Source organism: Euprymna scolopes, chromosome 3, assembly GCF_053919585.1.
Source record: "Euprymna scolopes isolate OS-2025 chromosome 3, ASM5391958v1, whole genome shotgun sequence".
NCBI lineage: Eukaryota > Metazoa > Mollusca > Cephalopoda > Sepiida > Sepiolidae > Euprymna > Euprymna scolopes.
In genome coordinates this window covers 72,337,044-72,350,888 of record NC_136484.1, presented here as the reverse complement: position 1 = coordinate 72,350,888, position 13,845 = coordinate 72,337,044, and the positions used below count along the sequence as shown (strand labels likewise).

Here is a 13,845-nt window from a genome sequence, read left to right as displayed (position 1 = left end):
TTCAGTAAGTGATCTTATTGTATTTTATCAGATTGAAGGAGAGTAAACAAAAACGTATTCGCTGTTCTTAAATCAATTTTTTTTTTTTTTTTTTAAATATTTTGACTTGTATTTGTTTACTAAGTCAAATAAAATAACTTCATGGTTGTATGGGGGGACGATTTGTTAATGAGATTCATTGTACGATTCAATTGTACTATAGAGACTGTATCTCCTCTAATTTGATTGTCTACATATTGGATAAAATTTATTTGCCTTAAATTGTCTACATATTGGATAAAATTTATTTGCTTTAAATGATAGCCATTGACCAGAAAAGAAGATTCTAATTTACTTTTGGGAGTGTTGAGAATCAAACTTTAATTCAAGGTTTAATCGCTGCTGGCTATGTTTTTCTATTTTAAAGAAAATATTTTTCTGCTTTAAAATTTTATTAAGAACAAGTAAATTTTGTTAACATCCTTTTTACATTAAAAAAAAAAACATTTTAACAGAAGTTAATGGAATTCAAAGCAAAAATGAAGTTAAAACATACTTGTTGATCATTAAAAAAAATATTGAAAAAAAAATTGCAGGATGGATCAAAATTTGGCATAAAAAATAAAAATTCAATTTCATGTGTTAAAATTCCTATCTATAAACCTGGTCCCTATCACAATTGCCTATTATATCTCAATGGTAACAAACTATTTGAAATGAAGAATCGATTTTATCTAAATACAAAATAGCCTTCTACTGAAAAGTAACATTGCCTTTTATTTTTATATCTCGTAAAAGTCAAAACTTGATTAAGTTTTCTTCATTCATAGTCGGAACTGCTTGTGTCACAAGTGTAAAACTATGGTTACTTATTCCGGATAAGCACCAAATAAGATTTTATATTATATGCGATAACAAATGAACATTCTGGAAAAATTTAAATAACCAAATGTCACATTCTGGATAGTTGTATGTTGGATAGCAATTATATCAGCTAGTGTTAATCTTGACAAAGATCGAACTAAGTACATGTTGAAGTAACACAAAATTTTACAAATAAATCCGTTCCCACAAAAGATAACAGAAAGAGATGACCTGTAGGGTCAGGTAAGAGGTTAAATAGATCAAAGCAGTTTTATAAGTGACGTCAGTCAATATAACGCATGACATCATGGATAGTGCAGTTGACATAGAAACAGAGGTTTCAGATCAATTTGTGTGTAGAATGTTGCGTGGGACAGATTGCCAATAATTCTGTAATAACTAAAAGGAAAACTTTGATAATCGCTAAGAGCAAAATGCCCACCTAAGTTCTTTATTTTCTATACCCACCACTTTATCTCCTATATATAATAATTTGATTGCAGAAATTCCTCTCTGGACCAAATTACGGTAGGTTTGCAATAACAGATGCCGCATACAAATTTATTATGTCTAAACTTTTACTCACCATCTTATGTAACTTTTGAATGGCGTTACATTTATTCGTTACACTAAAATCCTATCTTACTTCCTATGAGCGACATCATCATAATTGCCAAGATCTATAGATGAAATAGTCCGTATTTTTCCCTCTACCTGAAAAGTCCTCCTACTCTCCCAGTAAGGACCAGGTAAATATATAACTATTATAACTATATTGACCTGACACCCTTATTAACTGGATTAAAAAATCAGACACAACTAGCATTACATTTCACTATTCGAAAATAATGATTTCTCCCTAATAACATTCTATCTATTCTCATTGGCTGCGACCATGAAATTCTATTATTCTGGATTGTACACAAACATACAAAAAATGAACACTGCAGTCCTTAATCAATATGGCCAATCAATCGCCACACATTGTTTTAAATTATTTATACCTTACTATCGTCGCTTTTCCTTTATTTTACAGATTGATTTTTACATTTACTTACAAGCTATACATGCCATTACGCAATATTAGGATTAACACTAGCGGGGGTACCCAGTGTTGCCTGGGTGTGATGAGGTGGGGGGAGCAAATCAAATCAATAAAATAGAAAATAAAGAATAAGTGAACGAAAAAAAATAATTTTTTTTTTTTAAATCAGAAAAACAAAAAAACAGCGAACATGATGGAAAAATAAAAAAGGGAAAATAAAGAATAAGTGAACGAAAAAATGGCATAAAAAACCCTATTTAAATATTAAAACTTTAAAAATCGAGAAAAAAAAAAGTCACGTTAACCATTGCTCCACGATGGCATTAATGAAGTAATGTCTTTTTTTTTCTATTTAAACAAATTCAAGAAATAACTTTTTCACGCACGTGTGTTTGGCCAAATTGTTATGAAGGAACGATTTTTATTACTCTCCTTCATTGCAAACGTTTATTTCTATAGGAAATAATTGACCGTATTTTCTCATTCTGACATATTATACAATTGAGACATCGTCCTTTCAGACGGTACCAGTTTCGATCTAGTCTGATGCAACTGAGTAAAGTTTTAGGCAGATATAACATCAACACGTGTGTCCAAGTTAATGCGGCTTAATAGTTTTCTGACACACAAACACTGCACTCAAGCAAACAAAAACAAACACACACACACACCTGCACATGTATGTGTGTAAACACAAGCACACATGTGCTGAAGTTTATGCGGCCTATTAGTTTAATGGCACACACACACACACACACAGAGCAACATTTTTTTTTATGTGTAAATACATGTGTAATGCGTTGTCGGTTTGTTTAATGCAATAAATAATAAGCCAGAAGGTTTCTCTACGGATATACTTATTTGTTATATATTGGCTTTTGTTTTTTGTTTTTTTTCTACTGTAGTTGTTTTTTGTTTAGTTCTCTTTTCAGGACTCATTTTCCACACTGCTCAAACATTAACTTTTTTTTTCTTTTTTTTTTTTTGGTACTTTGTTTTACCTTACCACTAGTGATGGGACGATTGCAATATTTTTCCCCCAATTCCGATACAATTACCAATTCCGTACTAAATTCCCAATTCCAATTATTTATAAATCTCTAAATATTCAGCTAAAAAAGTGTTATTTTGTCCCAATTACTGTAAAAACATGTCTATATTTTCTCAAACATAAAAAACACACTTGTGAGAAGGTGATCTAGAGATTTAAGTCTTACTGGAAGTTTAAATCAATAAATTATTATTATTATTATTACAAGTGGTGGAACATGTTTTTAAACCAAAACTAAATTAGAAAGATAATTTAAGGAATAGCTTTTGGCACTGGAATATATGCTCACATTTTTCCGATATCGATACACCAAAAAGCTCCGATTTTTTTTATTCCTGATTCCGATTAATCATCCCAATACTACTTACCACCAACTACACCTTTAAACTGATGACTTCAATAGGTTTTAGATTATTAAATCATTTCTCTCTGATGGGCTCATAAGAGTAGTGGTTGATGGGCAGAAATCAGAGGCCCACAGTATTAATGCTGGAGTCCCTCAGGGGTCCATCCTGGGCCCAACTCTCTTCCTGATCTACATCAATGATCTCCCAAAACACATACTTAAATCATTCGTTGACATCTATGCCGATGACACGACCATCTATGGCAGCACATCTAAGGCCGTAAATGACGAAGTTCTCTCTGATTCTCTCGCCTCTGATCTTGAGCGTGTAGTACAGTGGGGGAAGAGGTAGCTGGTTACTTTTAATGCATCTAAAACCAAGCTCCTGTCTTTACATCATCAACGCTCTGATTCCCATCTGGCATCAATTGAAATGGATGGCTCTCATCTTGGGGAGGCTCCATGTTTTGACAAGCTTCTGGGTTTGACCTTTACCCCTGATTTGAAATGGAACACATACATCAAGTCTGTTGCCCAGGTCACTGGGAAAATGGTGGGATCCTTCTACCGCTCCCGAAAATATCTCACTACTGATGCAATTCTCTATCTGTATAAAAGCCAAGTACGTCCAAGGATGGAGTACTGCTGCCACATCTGGGCTGTAGCTGTTAAAAACCGCCTTTTCTGCCTTGACAGAGTACGAAATAAACTTTGTGGTTTAGTGGGGGATGCCCTTTTCTCTTCCCTGCAACCTCTCTCCCACAGAAGAGATGTTGTGAGCTTGTCTTTGTTTTATCGTTATTTCCATGGCAAGTGCTCGTCTGAACTCCAATCTCTGGTCCCCCCTCGCCAATCTTTCACAAAAAACACCCATCTAGCTGAAATCACTGTCAGTAATTTTTCCCACTCTTTATCTGTGTCTAAATCAAAACGTAGATTCCATGAACAAAGCTTCTTTCTTAGAAGTGCACACCTGTGGAACTCTCTTCCGTTTGTCTGTTTCCCACCTGACTACAACTTGGATGTCTTCAAGTCTAACATAAACAAATTCCTGATGAACCGCCCCCTTTAAGACACTTTATAAATTCTCCAATACTAACGATTACTACGATACTATCCCATTGATTACTGTACTCACAATAATCCTTATCCCGAGTGGCTTCCAGACCTTGATAAGTGGTGACGGTGACCCCCATGTAAAAACACACACACACACACACACACCGTAAGGTGGGGTAAATACCGTAACCAGGGGTCAGAAAACATCGTATTCCACACCGTAACCTGAAAAAAACCGTATCCTAGGGCTACTGTATCCCCGGGTTCTACTGTACTTCCATCTAACTATTTAATAATAATAATAATAATAATAATAATAAAAAGATGTCGTGAAACTAGAATTTTACTTGAAAATACTATTTAAAAATAGTACGGTAAGATAAGTGCATAAGCACCGAAAAATCGATATCCATATATCTCAAGTTCTCAACCAAATGTATTCTAGTAAGAGACCGCCTCGCCTCGCGCCTCACCAGGAAGTTAGGCACAAGGTCAGGTGTGGTTTTGAGAAACCAACGCACTAGCTTACAAAGAAGTGTCCGAGCAGCCCTTTTGTCACTCTCCGGGCGATTAGCAATCAACTAACCCCTTCTTAGAGAGAAGGTAAAGTCTGGGAAGGTGGGTGTCCTCTGATGAGCAGAAGTTCTGCTCAGCAGAACCAATCCATATGTCAGCTCGACAGTAACAAAGTCACTACGATTAAACTAATTTTCTCATAAAATACAATTTACTAAGTAATTTGGAAGTAGGTGTACTATTATATCGCTTTCATCCATAATTGTATGAAGCAATGAAGCATTGCACGAAATGATTCTGTTGCCAAACTCTGCGCAAAATTAGAGAGAATGAATGAATAAAGCACCTGCTTTGCACACACGCAACAACATGAGCGGAGCGGCGCTGAACCATAACAGCAACAGGTGCTCTGTGCTCTTAACCTAAATCGATAACTGGATTGTGACTGGTGATATATAATTTTATTTTTTTAATCACAAAAATTTACGCCAATAAATAATTCAGAAGTATCCGTAAAATAAAGCGAAAAGGGCATTTTTAGTACAACGAATTCCCATTTCAAAAGTTGCGTTATAAACTTATGGACAAAAAAAAAAAACTATTTGGCTCCTTTTTAACTATTCGTTGCCAGAATGAGGACAACAAAGAAAGAATTAAAGTTTTTTTTGTTTGTTTAATACAAAAAAGAACGTTAAGAGCCCCTTTTAAAAAATAAAAATATAAACCATTATTGGATTCGTTACTCTTTTTCACATTTCAAAATTTTAAAAATAATGGGTCGGCACATTTTTTCTTCGTTGGCAAGTGTCTCTGTAGCTGCTTAACTTTTTTTCTTCTTCTTCCATCGTAGATTCCTGAACGCCAATTCCAAATTTACTTATAACGAGGTGTATTCGGGTGTAATGCATTCGGGATTCATACCCTTGCTAAAACTTAAGTACTAAGTACATATGGACGCAATATAGACCTGATGCCATGTGGAAAAAGAAGGGGGGGGGTAAAAAAAACAATATTGTGACAAGTTAATGTTACTAAGAAGCGAATGACAAAACAAACAAATAAATCACAAATGGGGCGATATTTACCAGTTTTTTGCAGAATTTGGCCCCGTAACATATCCCCACTGGACAAGTGCTTCATACCAAAATCTTTTACAATGCGACTGGAAATCGTTCCTTTGCCAGACCCGGGGGCACCAATAATAATCGCCTTGACGATCTTCGATATATTTCCAGGCATTTTCTTTGTTAGTAAAATTTAAGTGAACTCTACCTATCTATAACTTCACTTAAATTAACACCAGAAATCACTGTCTCTTCTTAGATTAATGTCTCGTGTGAATCATTTTTTTTTTCTTTTTCTTCTTTTAATTTTACTTAGTTCAAAGGTTATACTCCTCCTCGTGTTTTTTCTTCTTTCTTTCATTTTTCAAATTGGAAGTTTAAACATTTTTTTTATTATCCATTCTTAAATACATAACTTACTATATTCTAAAGAAGCAAAAAAAAAAAAAATGTATATTCTATCCTTTAAAAACAAGTAATAGTTAAAAAAATAAACAAACACTTAGTTAATTACCTAGGCCGGATAATAATAACAGAGGGGATATTTTTTTGCTTAACACCGACACGTTGTTTTTGAATTCGCGACACGCACTAGTTGTAAACTTCTCAAAAGTAAATGATTCAATTTAAATCTTTAAAAAGTATTAAATATTTAATATGTTTTTTCACCTGTTATTTCTGATATAAATCGGTTCTAAACGTGATTTTATATTAATTGATTGAAACTACACGCCTGTCGTAAAAAACGTGTCGGTGTACGTAAAATCTTGAAACGGTTGTTGAGAAAGAAGAAAGAAATATTTTCGGCTTTGAATAACGTCTTTCTGGCCGTTATTTCTTGAATTATTTCATTGCTGAAGGTTTTTAAAGGAGATAAGTCACACATCCAGGTTCGTACAGATTTCTGTTTTCTTCTAAACTAAAATTTATTTATTATTTATCGTTTCGTGGCGTATGAAAAGATATCAAAAGAAAAGAAAAACTGAATTAACGCACGTGTTTCAATCGAATAAAACGTTTTATAGACTCAATGAAGAAAAAAAAAGAATCGTTAAAACTTTTCCCCCCTTAAAAGTGTGATTTCGTATTTTTCGCTGCTTTTATTTGTTATTTTTATTTAGGCAAAAATATTGTTTAAAATTATTTAAATCGAAGAAAAAGACAAAAAAATACGCCCAAATATCACTTGTACAGTTTAACATCCCCAGCAAATTTAGAAAGCCATTCTTATTAGGGTGTTTTACTCTTACTTTTCCTCGGACGAAACTCTCCTAAAATACAAACATAATTTTATGGGGTATGTTAAACTGTATAAGCGCCGATAAAACACAGTGTATGTGTTTATGTCCATATTGTTTTGCCTCTCCACGAGGGTAAAATTAAACATAAGGTCAGTTTTTAATGTAGGGAAAATCTAGCTCCCCAAAAAGGGAACGCAAATAAAAATTGTCATAGTGATCAAGAACGATTTGTTCTCATAACAGAACAGATACTACACCTTTGCACATAGCCTGATTGCCAGCTGTCATTTAGTAATCGAAAGTTTAACTCGTCTGTTATATGTGCTATTTTTTTTAATAATTTGATTTCGTTTATTTGTTTTTAGTTAAACCTTGTTCTTGGCAGAAACAATTTATTTTAATAAATAATTTTATCTAATATAAGACTTAATAAATTTACTTTTATAATATTATTTCATAAATTATTTACATTTCGATGATCTTGCCTGTAATTGCGCTTGGATTTCGTTTTGATCGTATGACTTACACATTAGCCAACCTGTTGAATTCAACGGTTGTTGCACAAAAGAAAACTTTCCAATTTCTTTGTTTGGTTTAACGCCAAATTAAAAAGAAAATGGCTGATGAATAACTTTGTTTTAAATAAGTTATCATACAAAAGTTATTTTCCAGATAAAATCAGTTTTATAGATTCTTCCTTTTTCCCTTTTCTAACAAATTAATGCGTATGAAAGAGTAACGGAATTAAGACAAAATCTTTGTAATGTTGTTCGACGAAATTTGATACCTGTCTCCAACCGACAAATGCTTTTTCCCTCTGTTTTTGTCTTCAAATTTTTTTTTTATTTAATGCACACAAAGAAGTTTAAATTTTCAGTTATTAAAGAGTTCAGTTTGACATTATTTCAAATAATTCAATCCTTAATTTATTTTCCCTTAGGTTAATATTAATATACAAAATATAAAAAGAACACTTCATGCTGTTGGTGTTATTAATAATATTAAAAGCTATTAAAATAAGTTAAATTCTCCGACACCAAAGTAGTGAATGGGTCTGGTGTTCAGGTGGCGAAATCTCGACCTCCAGCTCTGCCAGGAGTCAAGAAACACAAGACAATAAATCATAAACCTGTGCGTCAAAACTCTAGTGAAGGTAACAAATAAGAAGGTTCTCTGGAAGTAACCGTCATCAAAACTTCTCAAAGAAAGTATCAGAAGGAGGAGCACCTTACCTTCACCCCCTCAGTCCCTCACACCCCACACCCATCCACCCAAATAGTTCGGTATGAAGGTATTTTCAGGCGGACAAGACGACCTAAACGGACCCACTCAAAGACTGCCGCTCAAAAAACTCGCTGGAAATGTTCTTAAATAACAACTGTCATATATGCAAATCCAGCCAGTAGTAAGTATAAGCTAGAGCCAAAACGTCACCAGGTCTGGCAAAATCAAAAGAGAATCCGACCCTCCTCTGACCTTTTCAAGTCAAGGGAATTATTTTTCTCATGTATTATAGAATCACTCCTGTTTTAATAAGGTGGTCTTATGGTTTAGGTTTGGGAATTACTCCTAAACAACTTATTTTTGTAACAATTTATAATCATAACTCGGTTCTCTCAAACATTACCCTTAGTTCGCTTGGCAGTAGTTAAAAAAAAAAAAAAAAAAACGATTGAAGACTAGAGTGATTGTATAAAAATACAAAAATATTCTTTCAATAACAAGAAAAACATTTTCAGGGTGATTTTTCCAGGATAGCCAACAAAGCAAAAAAGGAGGTGAAAAAAATATGACAAATAAACGTTACCAAAGGCAAACTAAGTTACTCTTCTATCTACCTGGATAAGTTTTATATAGAAGGGTAATGTAAAGCCTGTCTACTTACGAGTTGTGTTAAATAAGTTTCCAGACTTTTTTTTCGTATGGCCACTTTTATTATAGTACACACATGAAAGTCTAGTTAATTTCAAAGTAATCTCCCCCGGCTACAATACACTTGTATTGTTCCGACAACTTCTGGAAGGCCCCATGGAAGTCCTCTTGCGTGAGCATGTCAGTAATCCTTGTCACAGCTTCTTTCATCTCAATTGTCTCATAACGGCAGCCTTCAAGGTTTCCCTTGAGCTTAGGGAATAACCAAAAGTCATAGGGAGCAAGGTCTGGACTATAGGGAGGGTGAGGAACTGTCTTGATGTCCATCTTGGTCAAATAGTTTGTGACAAGGATGGAGTTGTGGACTGGTGCATTGTTCTGATGGAAATGCCACTGACCCGATTTGAAGAGTGCTGACCTCTTCCAACAGAATCTCTTCCTGAACTCCTTTAAAACCTCAACATAGTATTCCTTGTTGACTGTCTGTCCCGTGGGAACCCAGTGCATGCAGATCATGCCAGTGCTTTAAAAAAAAAAAAAAAAAAAAAAAAAAAAAAGGATCATCATCCCTGCCTTTCTTGAATTTCTTATGCCACTCAAAAACTTATGCTTGATTCATGCAGGATGGTCCAAAAGCAGTCTGAAGCATTCCATATATTTCATTTTTTTCCAAGGTTAAAACAAAATTTTATTGCATATCATTCTTCTAAAGTGTCCTTATGTCCAGATTGCATTTTTGAAATTCACCAGTTGTGACAATCATGCTTTAGTAAGGTGTATTCTAATTCTTGCTGTAGCTGTTCAACTTGAAATCATAAAAATTGGTCAATCATCTCATTAGATGTAAGATGCTGAATTTTCAAGAGTCTACGACAATTTTAAATATCTGTACAAAAAAGTTTGGAAACTTACTGAAGGCACCTTGTAGAATGAAAAACAATAATAATCTCATTAGATTAGAGCCATAGTCGAGCCTTGATAATTGCTCAAAACTCGAAAACTAAACAAAAATTATAGAAACACATAATAAATGTTGCCAATCGTGCGGAGTATTTTGTTTAATTTTCGATTTTGGAGCGATTATAGAGACTAGACTAATTTATTTTTCATTCTAACTCGACACTTAATACTTAATTTTTAAGATAAGTTAAAACACAAAATACATATTATTTTTAAAATAAGTTAAAACACAAAATACGTATTGAGGTAAGTAGAAGAGTAATTTATCTTTTATTTAATGTTAAATTATAAACATTGGCAAATTAAAAATTTAACCGTCTCTAACAATATTGTGTAATTAATGTTTCTGATCAAACTTGAGTATAAAAAATGTTTATATTAGGTCATAAAAAACATGCACTTCTTTAATTCTACCACTAAATTCAATCTCCATATCAAAAAATGAAAAACTTGATAAAAAAAGAATATACACCACATCACATGGGTACAATGGAACCGTTAAAAGTCAATTTCACTCTTGACATTTATTGAAATCGTTTCATTAATTTTAAAACGATTTCTACAGCAGGTGCGCTGAAACTTGTAAAATAAAACACCTGCTTATATGTTGTTTCTTTGTGTTTTATGCATGAAGGCCACGGTTTTATACACTTGATTTCTCCATTTTGTAAATCTGATTCACGATACATGTTTCACTCTAAATTGTGTAAACAATTAACAACGAATAATGCAATTTAAAATATTTTCATATTAATGTCAACTGATATAAAAGTGAAATTGCCTAAAAGTTTGAAGGGGGCTTAATACCGTTTTTTTCTCGGATGGTTCCAAAATCAAAAATATATAGATCAGACGAAGCCAATCACACAAAATGAAACACTGGTTCTTGAACAAAAAAAAAATATTGATTAATTTACATTGCATTTAAGTTTGTAAATTATTTGGGAAGTATTGTTTTTTAGTGTGATTAACTAGGTACAACCAAAATGAATAGTAGATCCCAAAAATGTATAAACATTCTGACCTCTCCCTTCACTTAAAATTCACCAAAATCCAAGAAATCAGCCAATTTTAATGAAATTTTCAACATTTATTAATTAACGATTACAGAATATAATGAATCCATTTTTTTTTTTTAATTTGTAAATTGTGAAAAATAAAATGCAACAATTTAACAAAAAAGAGGGTCAAAACAAATATATAACAAATGAATGTTACCAAAGGCAAGATGAGGTAGTTTTCTACTTACCTACTTATTTGTATTTTGACATATTTTAAAGCGTTTTTTTTTTGTTTTTTTTAAACAAAGCACCACTCTGTTATGTTAAAATGGAAAATGAACATGTCTCTCATGAGCATTGCATGAGGACCATTGATAATCGCTCACAGATCGAAAATTAAACAAAATATTGTTAGAAACACATCCAATAAATATCACCAATCGTGCAAAAATGTTTTACCAGTATTTTGTTTGACTTTGTTTTGGAGCGATTATCAAGGGTCCTCATACAATGCCATGTTTTGTTTTTTTTTGTTCTAACTGAATTGAGTGAACACTTGATTTGTTTTGAACCAAAACACTTTAAAACGTTAAAATACAAATACACTTATCTAAGTAGGTAGAAGAGTAACTTATCTAGACTTTGATAGCATTCATTAGTTGCATATTGTTTTTTGTTTTTTTGTATCCCTTTTTCGTTTTGTTAACTGCAGTTATTGGATTTTGCCGAGCCAATATTGGCAGTCATGGGGTCGGATTTGTATAAGCACCCATTTTTTTCAATGACTGACAATGAATCGTCACGATTAAGTGATAAAATGACATTAAGTTTTGTTAAAAGTGAATGTTCAAATGTTTTCAGTAAATAAAAATCTTTTTTTAGCTGACTGCATGTTCCTTTTTTAAAGTAAAAAACAAAAAGCAGTGTGCCCTTTCTTTCAATTACAATAAGTGAAGCAACTACATTTATTTTCATATTTGAGCCATGCAGTTTTTATCATTATTTTAGTTTTATTCACCCCAAATCAGGCACATTGTCATTGAAAGGTGAATTAGGGGCCATCTTAAGTGGAGAGTTTTGTAGCAAAATATTCGTTCACTTTATATTGCTGCATGTTGGTATAGTCAGTGGATCAGAAAAGGAATTCTAAAGGCAATCAGTTTGAGGAAAAAAACTATTCGGTTAGAAAGTCTTCTGGCATCTGGGGAGCTCTACAGTGAAGGAAAAGGATTTTGTTGAGTGTCAAGTTGGTTGGGTGTATTTACATCAAGAGCACACAAGTGCAGCAAGTTCGTCAGAGCACATTCCATTAAAGTACTTGTAAAATAAGCACTGGGATGCAACATTGCAGCAATGGGACAGGGGCTGAAGATTGATAGTATGTAACCTATATATTGATTAGAGTTTGTGTTTTTTAGTCTGAGATGAAGAGGCTAATGGTTGATTAACCAGCCCTGATGTGACAGCAATATTCCCTGCAGGGTTGAATGGTGGCTTCATAGAGATATAGAATACTGGCAGGTGTGAAAAGTTTTCTAGCATAGTAGAGGGAGTCCACCTTGGCAATGTCTTCAATGTATTTGTTCCAATTCATGTTACCTGTGCATATTAAGTCAAGAAGTTTGAATGTTGGCCTCTTGAGTAGGATGCTATTAGCTATGACTAATAGCTAGTTCTAAAGGTTTATTAATGGGAAGAAACTCTGCCTTAGTAGCATCACATTTATAGCCCCATTCCACTCCACTCCAAGGGTTATTTTCTAAGGATTCAGACATTGCATTGGATGCATGTGTGCATTTGTTCTATTCACATATCTATGATGTGGTGTCATCAGCAAATATATCCATCTTGGATATTATTGCAGCAGAGAGGTCGTTTTTGAATACTAGGAATAATAAAGGTCCGAGATTAACCCTTGAGGCATATTTGCATTAATGCTATCTTTGACTGTACAGCCATTGAGGATAACTGGGATCCTTCTTTTATATTGAATATTCCTTCTAGTAACATGTATGATTTAACTTTCACGAGAAGACCATCATGCCAGACCTTGGTAAAAGCTTTGGATATATTAACGGTTACCACTCTAACCCTAACCTGCCTGTCCAATGTATGATATATGTGCTCAGAAATGATTGTTAGGAGAACGAGCTTACCTAAATCTATACTGTCGGTCAGAGAGAAGCTTAGCATTTATGAGGTAGTGGACTAGAGTAACGATTCAGAGATTTTAACAAAGAGAAGGGGTAAGACTGATGAGGTGATAATTAAGCGGGTCAGTTTTTGTATACTGGTACGACAGTCAATTTTCCAGTTATTTGGGGAAACTAGATTCAGCAAGCCAGTGGTTGTAGGCTTGATCATCTGATTCTAGACTGTTTTTTAGGGAGAATGTTATAAATATTAACTCTGAGTTTGTGCATATGTTCGTCAGAGTCTTTATAGTTTTAATTTTCTTATTTCGTTTTTGCTGGGAATGGAACATTCTACCGGATGCTCGACATTCATCTACTATTTCAGTCACTCCAATTGAGAGATCTTTTTAAGATTCTAACCATTCCTTTGAGTGTAATTGTTTGTATTTCTTTTGCACTTGGTTCACCAAGTATATTCGCCATGTAGTTTTGGAAATTCTTTTTCATTTTTTTTTTTTTTTCATTGAAGATTGTAATGCTGGGTATGGGGCAGCCACACCAGCTGCCAACATTCCCCTGCTTTTTATTGAAACTAACCGAGAACTCTTTTTAGTATCCTTGCTGTTCCCTTAAGTGCAATTGTCTGGATTTCTCTTGCATTTGATTCACTAGGAATGAGTCTAGTTGCTCCTATAATTACTGGAATGATGGA

General features: G+C 33.6%; 2 protein-coding genes across 7 annotated transcripts in view; one reads left to right on the top strand and one right to left on the bottom strand.

Annotated features, from left to right (window-relative positions):
* The window catches only part of LOC145256166 (GTP:AMP phosphotransferase AK3, mitochondrial-like), a 410,511-nt gene extending 404,412 nt beyond the window's left edge, over positions 1 to 6,099 (bottom strand). For all 4 annotated transcript variants that reach the window (XR_013863940.1, XM_080114767.1, XM_080114762.1 and 1 more), the window contains exon 1: positions 5,946 to 6,099. Coding sequence is in view for 3 of the 4 variants with exons in the window: in XM_080114767.1 (XP_079970893.1) it covers positions 5,946 to 6,099 (154 nt within the window). In the remaining variant the exon portion in view is untranslated. The remainder of the gene's footprint in view (positions 1 to 5,945) is intronic.
* Positions 5,184 to 13,845, top strand: part of LOC145256152 (pumilio homolog 3-like) — a 45,639-nt gene continuing 36,977 nt past the window's right edge. Inside the window, exon 1 of one of the 3 annotated variants that reach the window (XM_080114745.1) lies at positions 5,184 to 5,308. The gene's annotated coding sequence lies outside the window, so the exon portion shown is untranslated. Of the gene's footprint in view, positions 5,309 to 6,466; positions 6,815 to 13,845 lie in introns of those variants that run through there. The other 2 variants (XM_080114740.1, XM_080114748.1) reach the window with 2 other exon arrangements.